At 30.2% G+C, this 15829-nt stretch overlaps 1 protein-coding gene across 1 annotated transcript; it reads left to right on the forward strand.

The window, feature by feature from the left end:
* The first annotated feature begins 191 nt into the window (after positions 1-191).
* Positions 192-6411, forward strand: LOC129983951 (protein regulator of cytokinesis 1-like). Its single transcript, XM_056093683.1, has 2 exons — positions 192-260; positions 3767-6411. The coding sequence occupies exon 2, from the start codon at positions 3787-3789 to the stop codon at positions 5623-5625; it is 1839 nt and encodes a 612-aa protein (XP_055949658.1). The 5' UTR covers positions 192-260; positions 3767-3786; the 3' UTR covers positions 5626-6411.
* The last annotated feature ends 9418 nt before the right edge of the window (positions 6412-15829 follow it).

Consider the following 15829-nt stretch of genomic DNA (forward strand, 5'->3'; position numbering starts at 1 on the left):
GAAATATTAATTCAGGAGCTCTGTTAATCTTAAAAAACCTTATTTTGAGCTTTAAAAATTCTGGAAGATTTTCAAAAGCGTAAAACAAATGTTAGCATCAATTTTTATTCATTAAACATTATTATAATTTACTTCCGTATAGATTTCTAAACAAATCTGGCATTATTAATTTCATGTTTAAATTTAAAACCGCGGTTTGATACAAACAATTTTATGATCAATCGGATGTGTTTGCTACATTGTATTTTCTGTTTTATAAGGTATATTGCTTATATTTTTCAAATGTTGACATTTAATTTAATTATATATATATTTTTTGCAGTTCCTATTAATATAAAGAAACGAGTTATGCAGTGATTAGCAAGGTGAAAAATCATTTAAATGAACTAACAGGATAATCGTATAGAAATGATTAGAGCATTTGTTTTCATCACTTTCCTCCATTCATATGTAAGCAACATTTAAAAAGTATGCTGGCACCTGTCGCCGTCTGTTATTGTTTTGAATAAATGAAATATCAAATATCATAAATTAGGGTTTTATGATTCATATTTATATTACGTTGTCTTGCTGCTGATATTTTTACCATTAATTTATTGGTTTTAAAATGCATGTTCCTTAATAGTTTGGCAGTTTATTTTATTTTTTTAAAAAACTGCTCTCTTTTTACTCCAGAAATGACACTTTTTTTTTGTTTTAAAGATTAATCTTTCATATATATTTTATGGTTTGACAATTTTAATGTGACGATATAATTTTTAATGCTTAACTAGATATTTACATTTACATTACATTTACTGATATTTTGATCTATTAGTTTTTTGAATGCTTACCAAAACCTTATAAATTTATTTCTATACATATGTTTATCTTGGTTACTGTTTTTATTTGTTGGACTATATTAAAAGAGGCTAGCAATTTTAATCTAAAGTATAATATTTATTTTTACTTTCCTTAAATATAAGTAGTTTGGTACTCTTCGGTTTCAAGTGAAAGTGAAAGGTCAGCAAATGATTTGTGCTTGTACCAAAAAGACACTGCCAGGACTTGTATCAACTTACATACAAGTTTATAAATTTGGGAGAGGGGCACAGGTCTAAATTATTTAGTGACTTTTTGCTTGTGCTGAACTAATAGAGGAAAAAAAATTTATTTGCAGTTTTTATTATCTGTTAATGTGTCAAAATTATTGTAGGAATAAGTTTATAATTCTATATAACAAACATCTAATTGCACATTGTGTTGTCATATGCTTGTCTAAAAGAAGTAAATTTTCCTCATAAATTTCATCTCAGATAGATCAATGGACATATACTCAAGTGATAAAATTCTGCTCGTGCATGCATGTTACATATTATAACTAATAATGAGATATGAAAGCATGATATTGATATATATGTATACTAAGCAATCACCTTTGATGTAAAAAGGGAGGACATCAAATTTTTGGAAAAATTAAGTTCATTAATGTAAATAGCACTCTTTTTTTTATTTATTACTAGCCGGATTTGGCGACCAGCCTCTTCGCCAATCTTAATGTTCGTTAAAATTTTAATAATTAAATATTTTATGCAATTCCTACTTTAATAGCTTCTTTATCAAAATATTTTAAAACTTCAAATTTTGATAGTCACATAATTCACTCATAATATTATAAAGACCTTCAGTCATAACGTAATATGTTTCTCTCTAACTTTCTGTTAGCTCCCGTTAATTAAATATTTTATGTAATTCCTACTTTAATGGCTACTCATTTGGCGGTGGGGAAAATGAAAAGATTTTTTTTGGTGGGAAAGTTAGTTTTTAATTAACAATTAAAATTCTAATTAAAAATTCAAAAAAAGGGGCCCCAGGTGCACATTTAATATTCACTGAATCATAATTTCTCATTAAATATAAACATAATATGCATCTCTCTAAGTTCCCGTAGAATTTATTCCTTAAATTAAAGTGGAAAGAATTAATTTGCAATTAATATAATAATATTTTTTACTGAAACAAAACATTTTTTTATAATATGATTACTGAAAACAGAGTCACTGAGCGTTTAAACTTTATAGGCACTAAAGAATATCTTTCTTAATTTATATAGTATCTCAAGAATTTCGCAACAAAATTTTCTCAGCTCATCATGAGCAGATCGATTAATTAATAATGTTTTATTTTAAATGCATCAAACACTAAAAAACTAAAACGAATAGTTTAAAATAATCGGTTGAAAACAGGATGAAAAAAAACTACTTAAAAAACAATTTAATTACAAAAGCATACAACTAACCTAAAAATAATTTAAATCAAATCCGCATCCGTTCTCAACAATCAGAACACAATGCATATGCGTGAATTTTCATCGCCAGTTATGGTAATGCAAATGTGTGAATTATTCTACGTGAGTTGGGGTAACCTATGCAGTTTAGAAATTTTTAATTTTATTTATTTTGTTTTGTTTTAATTCAAAAGCACTTCAGAATGAATCTGAAAGATTGATTAATTAGCAATGTTTTTTTTTAAATGCATCTTACTTTAAGAAAATAAACAATCGTTTGAAATAATCGGCTGAAAAATGTTAACCCTAGCCTCATTACTGCAGGGGAAAAAAAAATAATAACTGAAGCCTTACTCATTTGGCTGTGGGGAAAATGAAAAAGATTTTTTGGCGGGAAAGTTAGTTTTTAATTATTAATCTAATTAAAAATTCAAAAAAAGGAACCCCCGATGCAGATTCCCGACCTCTAGGGTATACGTGTACTAAATTTGGTAGCTGTAGGTCAAACGGTCTGGCCTATAGAGTGCCAACATACACACACATTGAGCTTTATATAAGTATAGAAGACTATCAGAAGAAATACATTTCAATTGGATAGACAATCATTAAAGTATTATTTGGGTATTGTATGGCATTTTTATGAAAATATTTATCATAACAATTACATTTATGAGAAGACAATTCAGGTATTTTACACTATCACACAACACAGTACTTTAAACTAATTTTTGACTAAAAATGTAACAAATGCCATACATTAAGTACTGAATGCAACAGAATTAATTCTGATTTCCTTTCTTTCTAAAATTCAAAATAGCTCTTGTGTAGTTTTAAGGAGACATTAATTTTACAAAAGAAAAACTCAAATTATCACTTTGTAGGAATTCTTTCAAGTTGATTGAAAACTTTGCTGAAGAAGGGATGTGGTTCGAAAAAATATTTCAGTGCTTGGGCATGTATGTACTACGTCAAGTAGGATTTATTTTTAAGGAGATAAATTTTGATGATTAAATATTTTTATTGACAAAATTCAAATATTTTTTTAGTGAAACATATTTTTAAAATGAACTTCTTACTATACTTGCTTTTAGCTTTTTAACAATGTTGCATATTTTTAATCTTTAGTAAATATACATATATAAATAACAAAAATTTCAATAAAAATTTCATAATCAGACTGAATTTATAATTTCTTATAAATAACTATTAGTGGAAAACTGTTTCATTTGTAGACTAAAGCTAACAAGTTACTATATAGAGTTTTAAAGTGTCTTCATATTTCGCATTTATTTTGCTTCATTGTCATCCAGTTTGATTGAATGTTATTTATGCAGATATCTATTACAACAGTTTTGTAGTTCAATGATTTTCTATGCAGTTATACTGAAAAACTAATTGATAAATATAAGAATCTTGTCATTTTATTTGTGAAGAAGTTTGTTTGAAATTTAAGTAATTCTGTACTATAATTTTTGCTGAATTTCCCTTTTTTTTTAACAGCATTTAGGTTTTTCCTTCTGATGAATATGGAATTCCTGAAGAATAATAAAAATGAAACTGTTTTGGATGAAATTGAGGACGAAGGAATAAAAAATGTTAAAAGATGTTTGCAAAAGTTATATAACATTTGGGAAGACTTTGGTATTGATAAAGATCAGAAAGCACAGCGAGCAAGGAGTGTATGGATTCATATATTGAACTTGGCAAAAGATATTTTAGAGGAAGAGGCCAGTTTGCATAAAGAAACTGTAGAACGCATTGAGAATTACAAGATAAAGATAGAAAAATTATCATCTATTTTACATGTAAAGCCTAAGGAAATAAGCGAAGTTTCTTTATTAAAGAAAGAAGAAATATTATCCCGTGAATTTGAGAACTTGTGTGAATTAAAAAATAAGCAAATCAAAATTTATCAAGATTTGAAAAACATTGAATTGGAATATTGTCAAATTTTAAATTTGCCAGATCATAAGTTAATACACGCTTCTGGGATTCCTTCTGAGAAAGATATAAATGAAATTAAACATCATATTGAACTGTTAAAAGAGGAAAAACAAAAACGCCTTAAAAGACTTTCTTTAATGAAAAAAGAATTAAAAGCAATTTGGGAAGCAACAGAATTGCCTCCTGAAACTTCCATTGAAAATGAAATTTTTTCAGCTACTGAAACATTTTCACTTTCCAATGAAACTTTTCAGTCATTAGAAGAAGTGATCAGCAAAGTTCAGCACAAAAGAACAGAGTTGGAAGTTCAAAAGAAGGACTTGTTAAAAAAGCTAACTGTTTTGTGGGAAAGACTCCAAATTGATTACAATGAAAGAGAAGAGTTTCTTTCCAGGCATGTTGATTGCCGTCTCTCCACACTGAAATCTATTCAGCAGGAGCTTGAACGTTATGAGAAAATCAAAATGGAAAAGATTGAAATGGTCATTGATTGTCTTAAAAAAGAATTGAATGAAATCTGGGACAAATGTCATGTTTCAGAAATTATTCGACAAGGCTTTAAATATTCTTCTATAAAAGTATTGACAGAGGAAGCATTAGAAGCTTATGAAAATGAGGTTGAAAAATGGAAAACATATTATAAAGATGTGGAACATATTCTAAAAAATATACTAAAAAGAGAAGAGTTGAAGAATTTGAAAACTATTTTAGAAAGCAAAGCTACTGATCCAAACAGGTTTAAAAACAGAAAAGGAAATCTGCTTCAAGAAGAGAGAGAGCGAAAAAAACTACAGAAAGATCTTCCTTCATTAGAAACCATCATTGTCAGGGACATTGAAGAATATGAAACATTGAATAATTGCAAATTTTTGTATGACGGTGAAGATTACAAAAAATTGATAACAAATCAATGGAGTGAAAAAGCACACAAAATTGGATCACAGATACAGCCTACTGCTATAACACCGGGGAAACGTCCTCCATCTGCACTGCCCAATTCTGCTCCTGGTAAATTACTTAAATCAAATGCTGGAATACCTTTTACTCCATCTTCTGAACCATGTAAAATATTGCCCAGTACAGTTGGAAAATGTGACAGGCAGCATGTTTGTACAGGTGGAAGTGGTACAAAAAAAAATAAAAAAAAGGTGCTAATGGAAAGAAACCAGTCTGGTATAGTTAACATGAAAGCTTCACCTAATGGTACAACCTACACAGACTTTGCCAAAGAACTGAACAGCCCTGCTAGACATTGCTTACGAAGTTCTGTACTAGCAACACGTAGACCATCTGGTAGTCGAATTTCAAAGAAGAGTTGCCAGTGTAGAAAGAAAAATGCTGCAAAATCTTCAAGAAAATCTATTAGACTTTCATCCAATAACCAAAATAGTGCTACTTCTAATAATTCCAGATAAGGAAGATAGTATAAAACCTCTTTTTTTTTTTTTTTGTAAGGTATTTTGCAAATTTTGATTATTCTTAAGAACTTATTATATTTTCATCAATTTTTGTTTGTGTGTATGTGTTCTTTGTCTGCTTTGTTGGTGTTATTTTATTGTTAGAATTCCTCTTAGGTTACATTTTCCAAGAAAGAAATAATACTTGTCTGGTTAGTATTTTATCCATTAATTGTTAGATTGCTACAATATTTTTAGAACTGCATATGTTACATTTTCATTAACTTTTTAAAGAGTTTGTGACATGTTAAATAATGACCTTTTAATTTGTTGTTTTAAAAGTATTTGAACTCAATGTTTAAAACATTTTATGATTTTTTGTTGTTGTCTGGAATGAAAAATTAATTACTAACATTGTGTAAAATTTATTTTGCATATCTTTCAAACTGTACAAAAGATTGAATTCTATATTTAAAAACTTACTAATATTTTTATTACTTATTTTATCGAGTGTGTAAGGAGCAGCATTAAGCTGGGTTTACACTCAGCAAGTTATAAGATTGCAATAAGTCACACATGCACAGAAAGAAGATTGTGCATGCACTGAGAAAACAGACAATAACAACTTCTTGTCTCAATTAGATAAGTTTCTGCGCATGAGTGGTCTTACTGGTGGATTGTAGTGTCTAAGTATAAATCCACTTTTATGAAAATTCCAATTAAAGTAAACAAATTACAAAATTTCATTTTGTTATGTTGATAATGTTTCATATTTGGTGTTTGTACTTGGATAATTTGTATATAGACGTGTTAAATTTGTTTAATAATATTCTCTGTGAAGAACTTTGTAAAAAAGTTAATAGTTGCTTTATGTATTCATTATATATATAATTTTTTTATGCACTTAATATTTTTTTACTTAAAAATAAAATGTTCTTTATCCTGATGATTGTATTTTTCTGCCTATATATTTCTTGATTTGCAAGGTAACTTTGCAATATTAGGATTAATAAATATAATGGTTTGATTTATCTTTGTACTAATTGCTTGTCTATGATAATTTTAAAAAATAATTTTTAAAAATATATAATAAGCTATAAATTTATCATTAAATAAATTTTAATAAATCAACAATACAGTATTGCTGTTAAAATGCAATGAATCAAATGGCACAAAAAATTAGATTTATTAGTATAAATCAAATAACAAAAGAACTTGCCCATGATTTCTGGGACTTGGAATTTATCCACTTATAAAAATTTTCTGAAATATTTATTAAAGGCTGCTAATAACATAAATAATAATTTGAATTAAAATATCAGCTCTTATATTAATCTATTATGACTGGGATTCAAACCACAAATTAATAGTTTGATGTTCTGCCAAATGAGTCATGGGGACTGCTAGTGGAATCTCTTTAAGATGCACTTTAAAATAAAGAGTGTGGTTTACTTCTAACATACTCTACTTTTTTCTTTAATAAATAAATGTTTTATTGAATGTATTACGCATTAGCAAAGAATTCGAATAATTAAAATTAACTTGTGATGTTTGCAAGCAGAAAAAAATAATTTATGCAATATTAAATTTTGGGCTTCTGATAATTGAATTGTAAAAAAAAAGAAGAAATTTCAAACCTCTGCTGTGAAATATTGCATGATAATGTTTTAGACTTGATAGTATTAGCTGCTGCATCATGTGCATGGCAATTTTTATATCGTGCAATTTACAGAAAAGAACGTCTTATAGCATGTTTGTATATTAATACTTCCCCCCCCCCCCAGTGAATAATTTTGGAGCCACCAATCGAATTTTTAGTTCCCAATAAAGATAAATTCTTCAATAGAATTAATAAAATTGACTGTGAAGTTCTTACTCAAATGTTTTTAGAATAATAATGTTTACATATTGAATTTTATCGATTTCTCAAAAATAGAGTTTAAATTACAAAAAGATTCTATCTTCAACTATCAATTCTGATTTACAGATTGAATTAATCTTTAAAATATTGTGAGAGATAATTTAATGAAGTTTAATTGGTTTTGAGTTATATTCCAATATATATGTGTAGTAATCGTCGTTTAATATAGTTAATGTTGCACTTTTCTTTAAAAGGCATTGCAATAAATTTTACATATTTTTTTATTTGATTTGATTGAAATGGATTGAGAATGGGATTTTTGGCAACAGAGGCCGTTATCCTTTAAATCCAAGAGAGTTCATTCAATAAATATTAAAAAACTTCAGAGATTGGAGAAGAATCCGGAGATACTGCTTTTTAGAGACAGCTATTCGAATAAACACTTTGAGAAACGAACAAGTATGAATGTTAATTTTAAGTTTTGCAAAAAGATTTGACCTATGGTTTGCGTATTTGGAACAAAACAGGATGATATGTTCAATGTTATTTTCAAGATTACAAATTTGGCAGAGAGGGGAATTATATAGTCCAAATCTATTCAATAGAGCTGGAGTTAAAATCATTCGGGTTAAAAGGCATGCAATTATGATATCTTTTCCTATTTTTGAGCCAAAGAATTAAGGGAAAGTATGGGGGGGGACATCGCCAATAGTTTCTTGATATTTACTATTTTGGAAAATGTGATTCATTTTTTGTAGTGAGAGTTCCTGATAATGAGAGATTAGATCTTCTGAAGCAATCCACTTCAGCAACGGGTGCGAATCCGCGACCTTTTTTGCGAGTACATCCGCCTTTTCATTCCAATGAATTTGTGAATGTCCTAGAGACCACACCAAACACATTCTTTGAATATGTTTGGTGTGGTCTCCAGTTTTCCCTGTGCTTGAATTTTGCTAAAAGACTATGAATGACGTTTGGGAATTGAATTGAGAGACATTTTAAAGCTTGAAGAGCCAAATAGCTGTCTGTCAATAAAAGCAGATTTTTTTCCTGTAACTGAAAGTTCATCTGGAGCTTGACAAAGTGCCAAGCTTCCGCTGTAAATATGGAATTGAAAGGGTGGAATTCTATAGATGAAGGATTGGTTACAAGAGATGCCCGCAGTAGTTTGAATAGAAAGTTTAGGATTTGGAAGCATCCGTTGCGATAATGAAAAAATCTTGAAATTCTTTGCATATAGTTTCTTCAAAGAGATTCTTGATCATGTAACTAGGAAGAGCCTTACTTTGAAAACTAAAATCTGAAAGATGAATTTTGCAAAAATTGTTTTGGAAGACAATGGGGTCTGGCAAAGCAATAATATGATTTGTAGTAGCATTCAGATTTGCAAATAAATTTTCAATTACAATTTCGTCTTTTTTAGCTAATTTGATTCCAAGATTTGAGCTTTGATGATAAATAGATGAATGAATGCCATTGCCAAGTTGCCTGAGAAAGAATTGCGCAGCAAATCTTTTAATTTTTTCTGATAGCATTTCCTGGCCCGTGATTTTCATTAGGACAATATTTGGCATCCATTTAGGCAGCCCAAGTGCTATTCTAAGAGCTATAGATTGTACTGAATTACAAGCTTTATATTGAGTTTCGGAGAATTTATTGGTAATAGAGCTGCTATAATAAAATAGACTTAAAATGCTATTATTGGTTATGTTTATGATATCCGTTGTTCTGGGGCCGTAAGTTTTATACGCTATAGATTTTAAAGCATTAATTTTTCAAAGCGCTTTATCACGTATATTTTTTAATATAATCCCCTTTTGGGGGGGATTATATTAAAAAAATTATGCCTAAATATTTAATATATTGTTTCCAAGGGAGAGGGAAATCAGCATATATAATTCGAGTTGTCAATTGCAATTTCTTTTTGGATAGGTCAGCAATAGAGCCTTTCTCGGGGCTGATTTTAAGTTTCCAATAATTACACCATTTGTGGACATTTTCCATTGTATTTTGCAGCAGCTTTGAAATGTAGTCCAAAGATGTATGCGCACAAAATATAAAAATGTCATCAGCGATGAGTGAGCATTCCACACCAACATCGAGAGTTTCAAAGAAATCCGCAAGGAAAATTACAAAGAATATGAGTGATACAACGCTTCCTTGAGGCAAACCTTTCTGGGTAGTTTTTTTTCTAGAAAGTGAATTTCTCCTACGAACTTGAAAAGTTCGGTTTTGGAGAAAATTATGCATGACCTTTGCAATATTGCCTTTGATACCAAGCTGAAGGCACTTCAGCATAAGACCATCAATGTAAGCCGAGTCATAAGCACTTTTAAGATCTAAACTAATTCCAATAAAATATTTTTTTAGATTGTGGGCTTTTATAATGGCTGTATGGATTTTATATACTGCCTTCTGATTGTCCCTGAGGGGTTGGAAACCATTCACAAAAGAAGGAATTTTTCTCTCAGTTACTAAATGATAGATTGAATCAAAATTCATTTAAATGTTTTTGAGAAAACAGAGGTGAGGGCTATTGGTCCATAAGAAGTGATTTTTGTTTCGTCCTTATTAGGCTTAGGAACTGGAACAATGAGTGAATGTTTTCTTTCTTCCGGAATAAAAGATGTTGTATGAATCTTTTGAAAGACAGATGTGATATTTATTAGATCTGTGATGCTAAGATTTCTAAACCAATTTGCTGTAATACCATCAGCTCCAAGTGTGGAATTCCTTGCTTTTTTAATAGCGTGTCCGACTTCTTGTAGGTGAAAAAGGGAATTAAGGCAAGCAGTGTCGTCTTCGCTATAATCAACTGGAATTGGCTCATGCTCGAAAGCACAGTCAGCAAAAAAATCAGCAAAGAGATTGCTTTCCTGAGATGGATTAGCTATAAAACGATTGTTATGCTGAATGAGATTTGAGACATTCAATTCTTGGTTTGAATGATTGTAAAATTTGTTGAGTATCGAGTAAAACATTCTGGGATTTGTAGAAATATTACAAATTTTGTCCCAATAATTCCGACTAGCCTTTTTAATATGAAAACGAAGTCTTACTGCATATTTTTTATGCTTTATCCAGTCTGGTTTTGAAATGAAACGAGTGGCTCTTTTTCGAAACATAATTTTCAATTTTTGAAAACTGTGACAAGATAGGTTCCACCAGGGAGGATGATTTTTTGTCGGCAATGGTATTATTTTTTGTATTTTCTGCGCATAAATGTATTTAGATCAGTTTTTGTAGTCAAAACTTTTGCCGATTTCACCATAGTCCGATTCCAAACAATTGTCTTTAAATACCTTGCACTAGGCTCTAAATTTGACCATATAATTATGACCGGACAATGATCACTTTCAAAGAATGAATCCGAAACATAACAATCAACGCTATGAGAAATAGATCGAGCAGCGATGCTGATCTAGAGCAAGTGGCATATGTAGGGTTCAAAGTATTAAGGAAGATAAAATTGGAATTTTGAAGCCATTCTACGAAATTATTACTTAGAGGAGATGATTTATTTGATCCCTAAAGAGGGTGATGAAGATTAGTTACCAAACATAAAAACAGGGACGGAAAAAGAATAAAAAAAACTTTTTACATTTTCTATATTGAGACCTTTGGGGCATATAAGTTGATGATAATGAAATATGAACCTTTAAGGAAAACTTCAACTGCAAGTATTTCAAGGTTGCTATTATGTGTAGCACTATTTGAGATAATTCTACCAGATGAGTTATTCGGTATACCAGTAATTAAACCAACTCCAGGCTGATCTTGCCTGTCTAAATAAAACAAAATTTTTGTTGAACACAAGAAGTGATATTTCTGCTTGAAGCATGTTTCTTGGAAAATCCAGAATTCGGATGTAGAAAAAGGATGAAACTTTTAGCCAATTTTTTTTGTTTTTGTTTTTGTTTTTAAGACCTCTACAGTTCCACTATACGAAAGTCATTGAAAAAGAGAAAACCAACAATAAATTACGAAAAAACTAAACCCAGTGGAATTATGGGAAAACGAAAACGTTTAAAGATACACAAGAGAGAAAAAAAAAGGAATGAGAGATTCCAAGAACTAACCAAAAGCACCTGCATCCAATTGCATTGGACTAGCAGATGCTTTCCGAATCTTCTCTAAGGCTTTTTTCTTTCTTGATGGAGAAAGAGTTTCGCTTCCAAGATTACTCATAACGTTTAAGTTGTGCGGGTTGAGGTTCGGACTGGCAACGTTAGGGTTCATAGCCGAGTAACATAACCACTAGACAAAAGAGTACTCTCTTCTCCGGAAGTTGTTATCTGGCTTATAATATTACCACCACAAAGTTATGCGATAACGATTCCATCAATTTTTCGAACATCCCTAGGATTGCGTTTATTTGCTCTTCCATTTTGATTTTAATTGTAAGCAAAATTGAATCAATCATTTTGTTGAGCACAGTTTCCATTTTGTCGCATATTATTTCTTCGATATTTTTTATTGATGCATTTATTTGAATAGCTGCCGCGTAATTAGATTTTTTTGACTGATTCGTCTTGCCTCAGCTGTTGTAATACTATTTTTACATTTTAGTTCTAAAATGTCCTTTTCTGTAATAAAAAATGGTCATCCTCTCGACGTGGCTGAATGTTCGCCCTTACAGTTTACGCATTTTTGTTGTGATTTACAGATGCCTGCGTGAGTGTCCTCACAAAGATGACAAATCTTTTGCTTTTCACATATCCTTGAAGGATGCACGAAACTGTAACAATTTGAACATTGTCGCGGATTATCAATGAAAAATTGCACCCTTTTATTTGTAAACCAAATCTTAATATCCACCGGCAAACGTGTTCCTAGTTTCGTAATAAGTACGGGTAATGTTTCCAGAGGGTCGTTTTGTTTTAAGAATCACCTCATTTCCTCAATTTCTATCTCATTATTTTTTTTTGTTATTTCTTCGGCAATTTCCAGCAGCGAGACTTTTGTGGGGATATCGTAGAGGAGAAAACGAGTAGTTATATTTTCCCATATGAGGTCCGTCGTAACTTGAATGTTTACTAATGTGTCTAGGCTAAGTAATTGAGCTGCACAGACAGGATCTTGTGTTGTAAACATGACTTTCCCCTTGCGGGTAAATTTCATGTTTAATATCGTTAGGGATTTTCCTTCACCGTCAGGTTCGTTTGATAGTGGTAATGATATGGTGTGAAAAGACCACAATCAGCAGGCCTCAGTAGAAAAACAACAACGTTTATTTACACACGAAGAGACGAACACAAAGAAGGCGAATACACAGATGACAAATATTTACAGCCGAGACGAACACAGGACAGCAGACAGTAGCCCACAAGTAGTAATCGTCCACAGCACACGAAGCGGCTAGACAGAATCTAGCAGGAGAGAGGTTGCTCGGAGCTTTGCTCTACGATCTCTCCAAACGGCTGAATTCGCTGTCTTCTTTTGTTTTAGCTGCCGATTCACTACTTCTTACAACTGGCTACATACAATATACGACGCTGCCTCCACAGTAGACAATAGGATTCGCTTCACACAATGCTGGTAATTCGCTGTTTCTTCGCTAATCTGTGGAAGGCTCGTTACTTGTCGGCGACTCCGACTACTCGACACGACGACGACACACCACAGTTTGAGAATGCCGGTTTTTTTATAGTTCCGGGAGGCGGAACTAGAATCTTCTAGACCAATCAGGCGTATCTCTGTTCCTAATGGATGGATCAACAAAATTCTTGAAGTTTCGAGTATCATCCATTTTGGCACTAAAGTCTCCAAGCTCTGGAATCACTGGCTCGACATCCGACAGCATCCAATACGGATGACTGTAAAACGATCTTTCTTATGATGAATCTATTCGTGTTGGGAAGCAAAATTACTGGTTTGTAACAATATATTTGCATGGCGATTTATTTTCCCTTTAATGAAGGTTTGTAGAGTAAAAGGATTCATTTGGGGAATTCTTGATGTAGTATCTGCGTTTGTCATAACAATATTTATCTCTTCATATTTACTCTGTCCGAGACGTACTACCAGTTCGTTTATGGATTTTCCACACTTGAAGAATTTATCCGCCATTATGGGTTGCATAATGCTTACAGAATTCAAACTAAAATCTTCTTCCGCCACAATAATCTTTGAATGGCTGAGCTTTACTAATTTTCAAAAACAATAGTGAAAAAAGGACAGGTCTCTCCAGATTTCAATGTCCTTTGTCAACCACCAGTTGAAAATAGAACTTTTAATGAACAAAAGAAATAAGAGCAAATTCTCTTTACTTCAAGAATATCAGTACAAAACTATTCAAAAGAAGACACGGCACCAACTTTCCGAAGTGGTTCAAACTCCAACTCCAATTTTACATATGCAATGTTGTAAATAAATGGTCTCATTTAAATATGTCGCCCATCTGAAATACATCACTTACAAGTAAATATTCCACCAAATAAAAATAATGTATAAGTGGCTTGGGGAATTTTAATTCTCTTTCTTCTCATAGTTATAATTTTATGACAGCAAATTCTGTTAATATTTTTTGCATCATGTACTATCAAAATTGAAGCGCAGCTATTAAGCATCTAATTTACAATAGATTCTGCTACAAATTGTGCTGACTGCTTTGAATCAACTAACCATTTCATTACTTGTCCTATTTTAATATTCTTTACTATATACATTTGTTCAATCAATCGTTTAAAAATGCATTCCTTCCTCACTATTTCTTTCACAATTTTTGATATTATAATGGTAATCCGAAAGTATTATAGTTTTTTTATGCATTATTTTTTTTTAATTCAGTCGCAACTGAGCTTCAGTTTAGCATTCATGCTTTTACATAGTCAATGCTATTTATTATTTAGCATTAGGGAATAAATAAGACATCGTCAGAATAATGAATGCATGGCATTGCAACTATTTTTTAAATATATTTTTATTCTGTATATCTTCAGAATATCTCCTGTGCTATAATGTTTCTGAATTTTAAAATAATATTAAACACTTTAAATTTGTGATTTTATATATTAGAGGGACGTATTTCTCTGGATATTTTCGCAAGAAAAGATGTAGCATTTTAATTATACTTTTTGATGTATATGAAATAGGTTGTCACTAAAATTCCTTCATGCCATTCTTTATTTTTTTTCCTTCTCCTATACAAAGCGTAGCGAAAGTAAATACTTCTAAATCGTTTTCTCTTTTTATACAATAAAGGAAAAAATTTGATAAGGATCAATTTTCCACTTTTCTTTGTATGGTACAATTTTATTAAGAATTCTGCTAAAATTCGTGTTGGTTTTCTTTTTTTTTAATTATTATTAGGGCTGGTGGGCTAAAAGTTTATGTAGTTAAACTACCACCAAATATATATTCTTTGATTTTAATATAATAATCCAATTTCGTTCAAAAGTGTATACAACAGCTAATATTCGTTTTCAGTTGTTTTTCTTTCGTTTTTGTAAATGTTTTTTCTTTTCCCCTGGTAATGGAATTATTTTTAAACACTGCCAATGTGCATGTGATTTTGTCCATTAACTTTCGCGAATAAATTTGTAACAAACCGCTTTTAACCGTTTGATTGACTGGTTAAAGGCTCGTTTAGACCTCGTGGGTCACGGTTAGACGGCCACTCATTTTTTTTAGTGTTATATATACTATAGTTGCAGATTTTAACAATTTGATACCACGGGCGCTAAATTATTCTGAAATTTCTCCTAGGTAGGTTGTAGTGATGATAAGAAAATAATATGAACTAAATTAATTTGCGCTTTTAAATTTATCTTTGCTAATTTTCTAATAAACATTATTTAAATTGAAGGCGGACACTATATATATATATATATATATATATATATATATATATATATATATATATATATATATATATATATATATATATATATATATATATATATATATATATATATATATATATATATATATATTACTTTAATGTTTTTATAATATAAAAGAATAAAGATACAATGATTTCTTTCTGTTTTTGCATATTTTCTAAATGGAATGGGCATTACAAGAATTTAGAAATTAGAAATTTTTATTTAGAAATTTTGATTTAAAATTTAATTTGAGAAAAATTAACTTGAACAAAATCATTTTATTTTACATTTTTATTTTAAGGCAATTGATCTCATTAAAAAAAGAATTTGCTTACATCATCAACCTTTCACCAACTATTATGATTTTTTTAATTATAAATCAAACTATTAAGGGAAAGTATTACTATTTATATTCTGGAATAAACAATATCAACTTTCTTTGTCCTAAGTAGTGAATGGTATTTTTTAATCAATTTTATGTTTTTTAATCAGTTATTATCTTATTTAAATTAATTAACACTTAATTTATTTTAAA

Source organism: Argiope bruennichi, chromosome 9 (assembly GCF_947563725.1).
Source record: "Argiope bruennichi chromosome 9, qqArgBrue1.1, whole genome shotgun sequence".
Classification (NCBI taxonomy): Eukaryota; Metazoa; Arthropoda; class Arachnida; order Araneae; family Araneidae; genus Argiope; species Argiope bruennichi.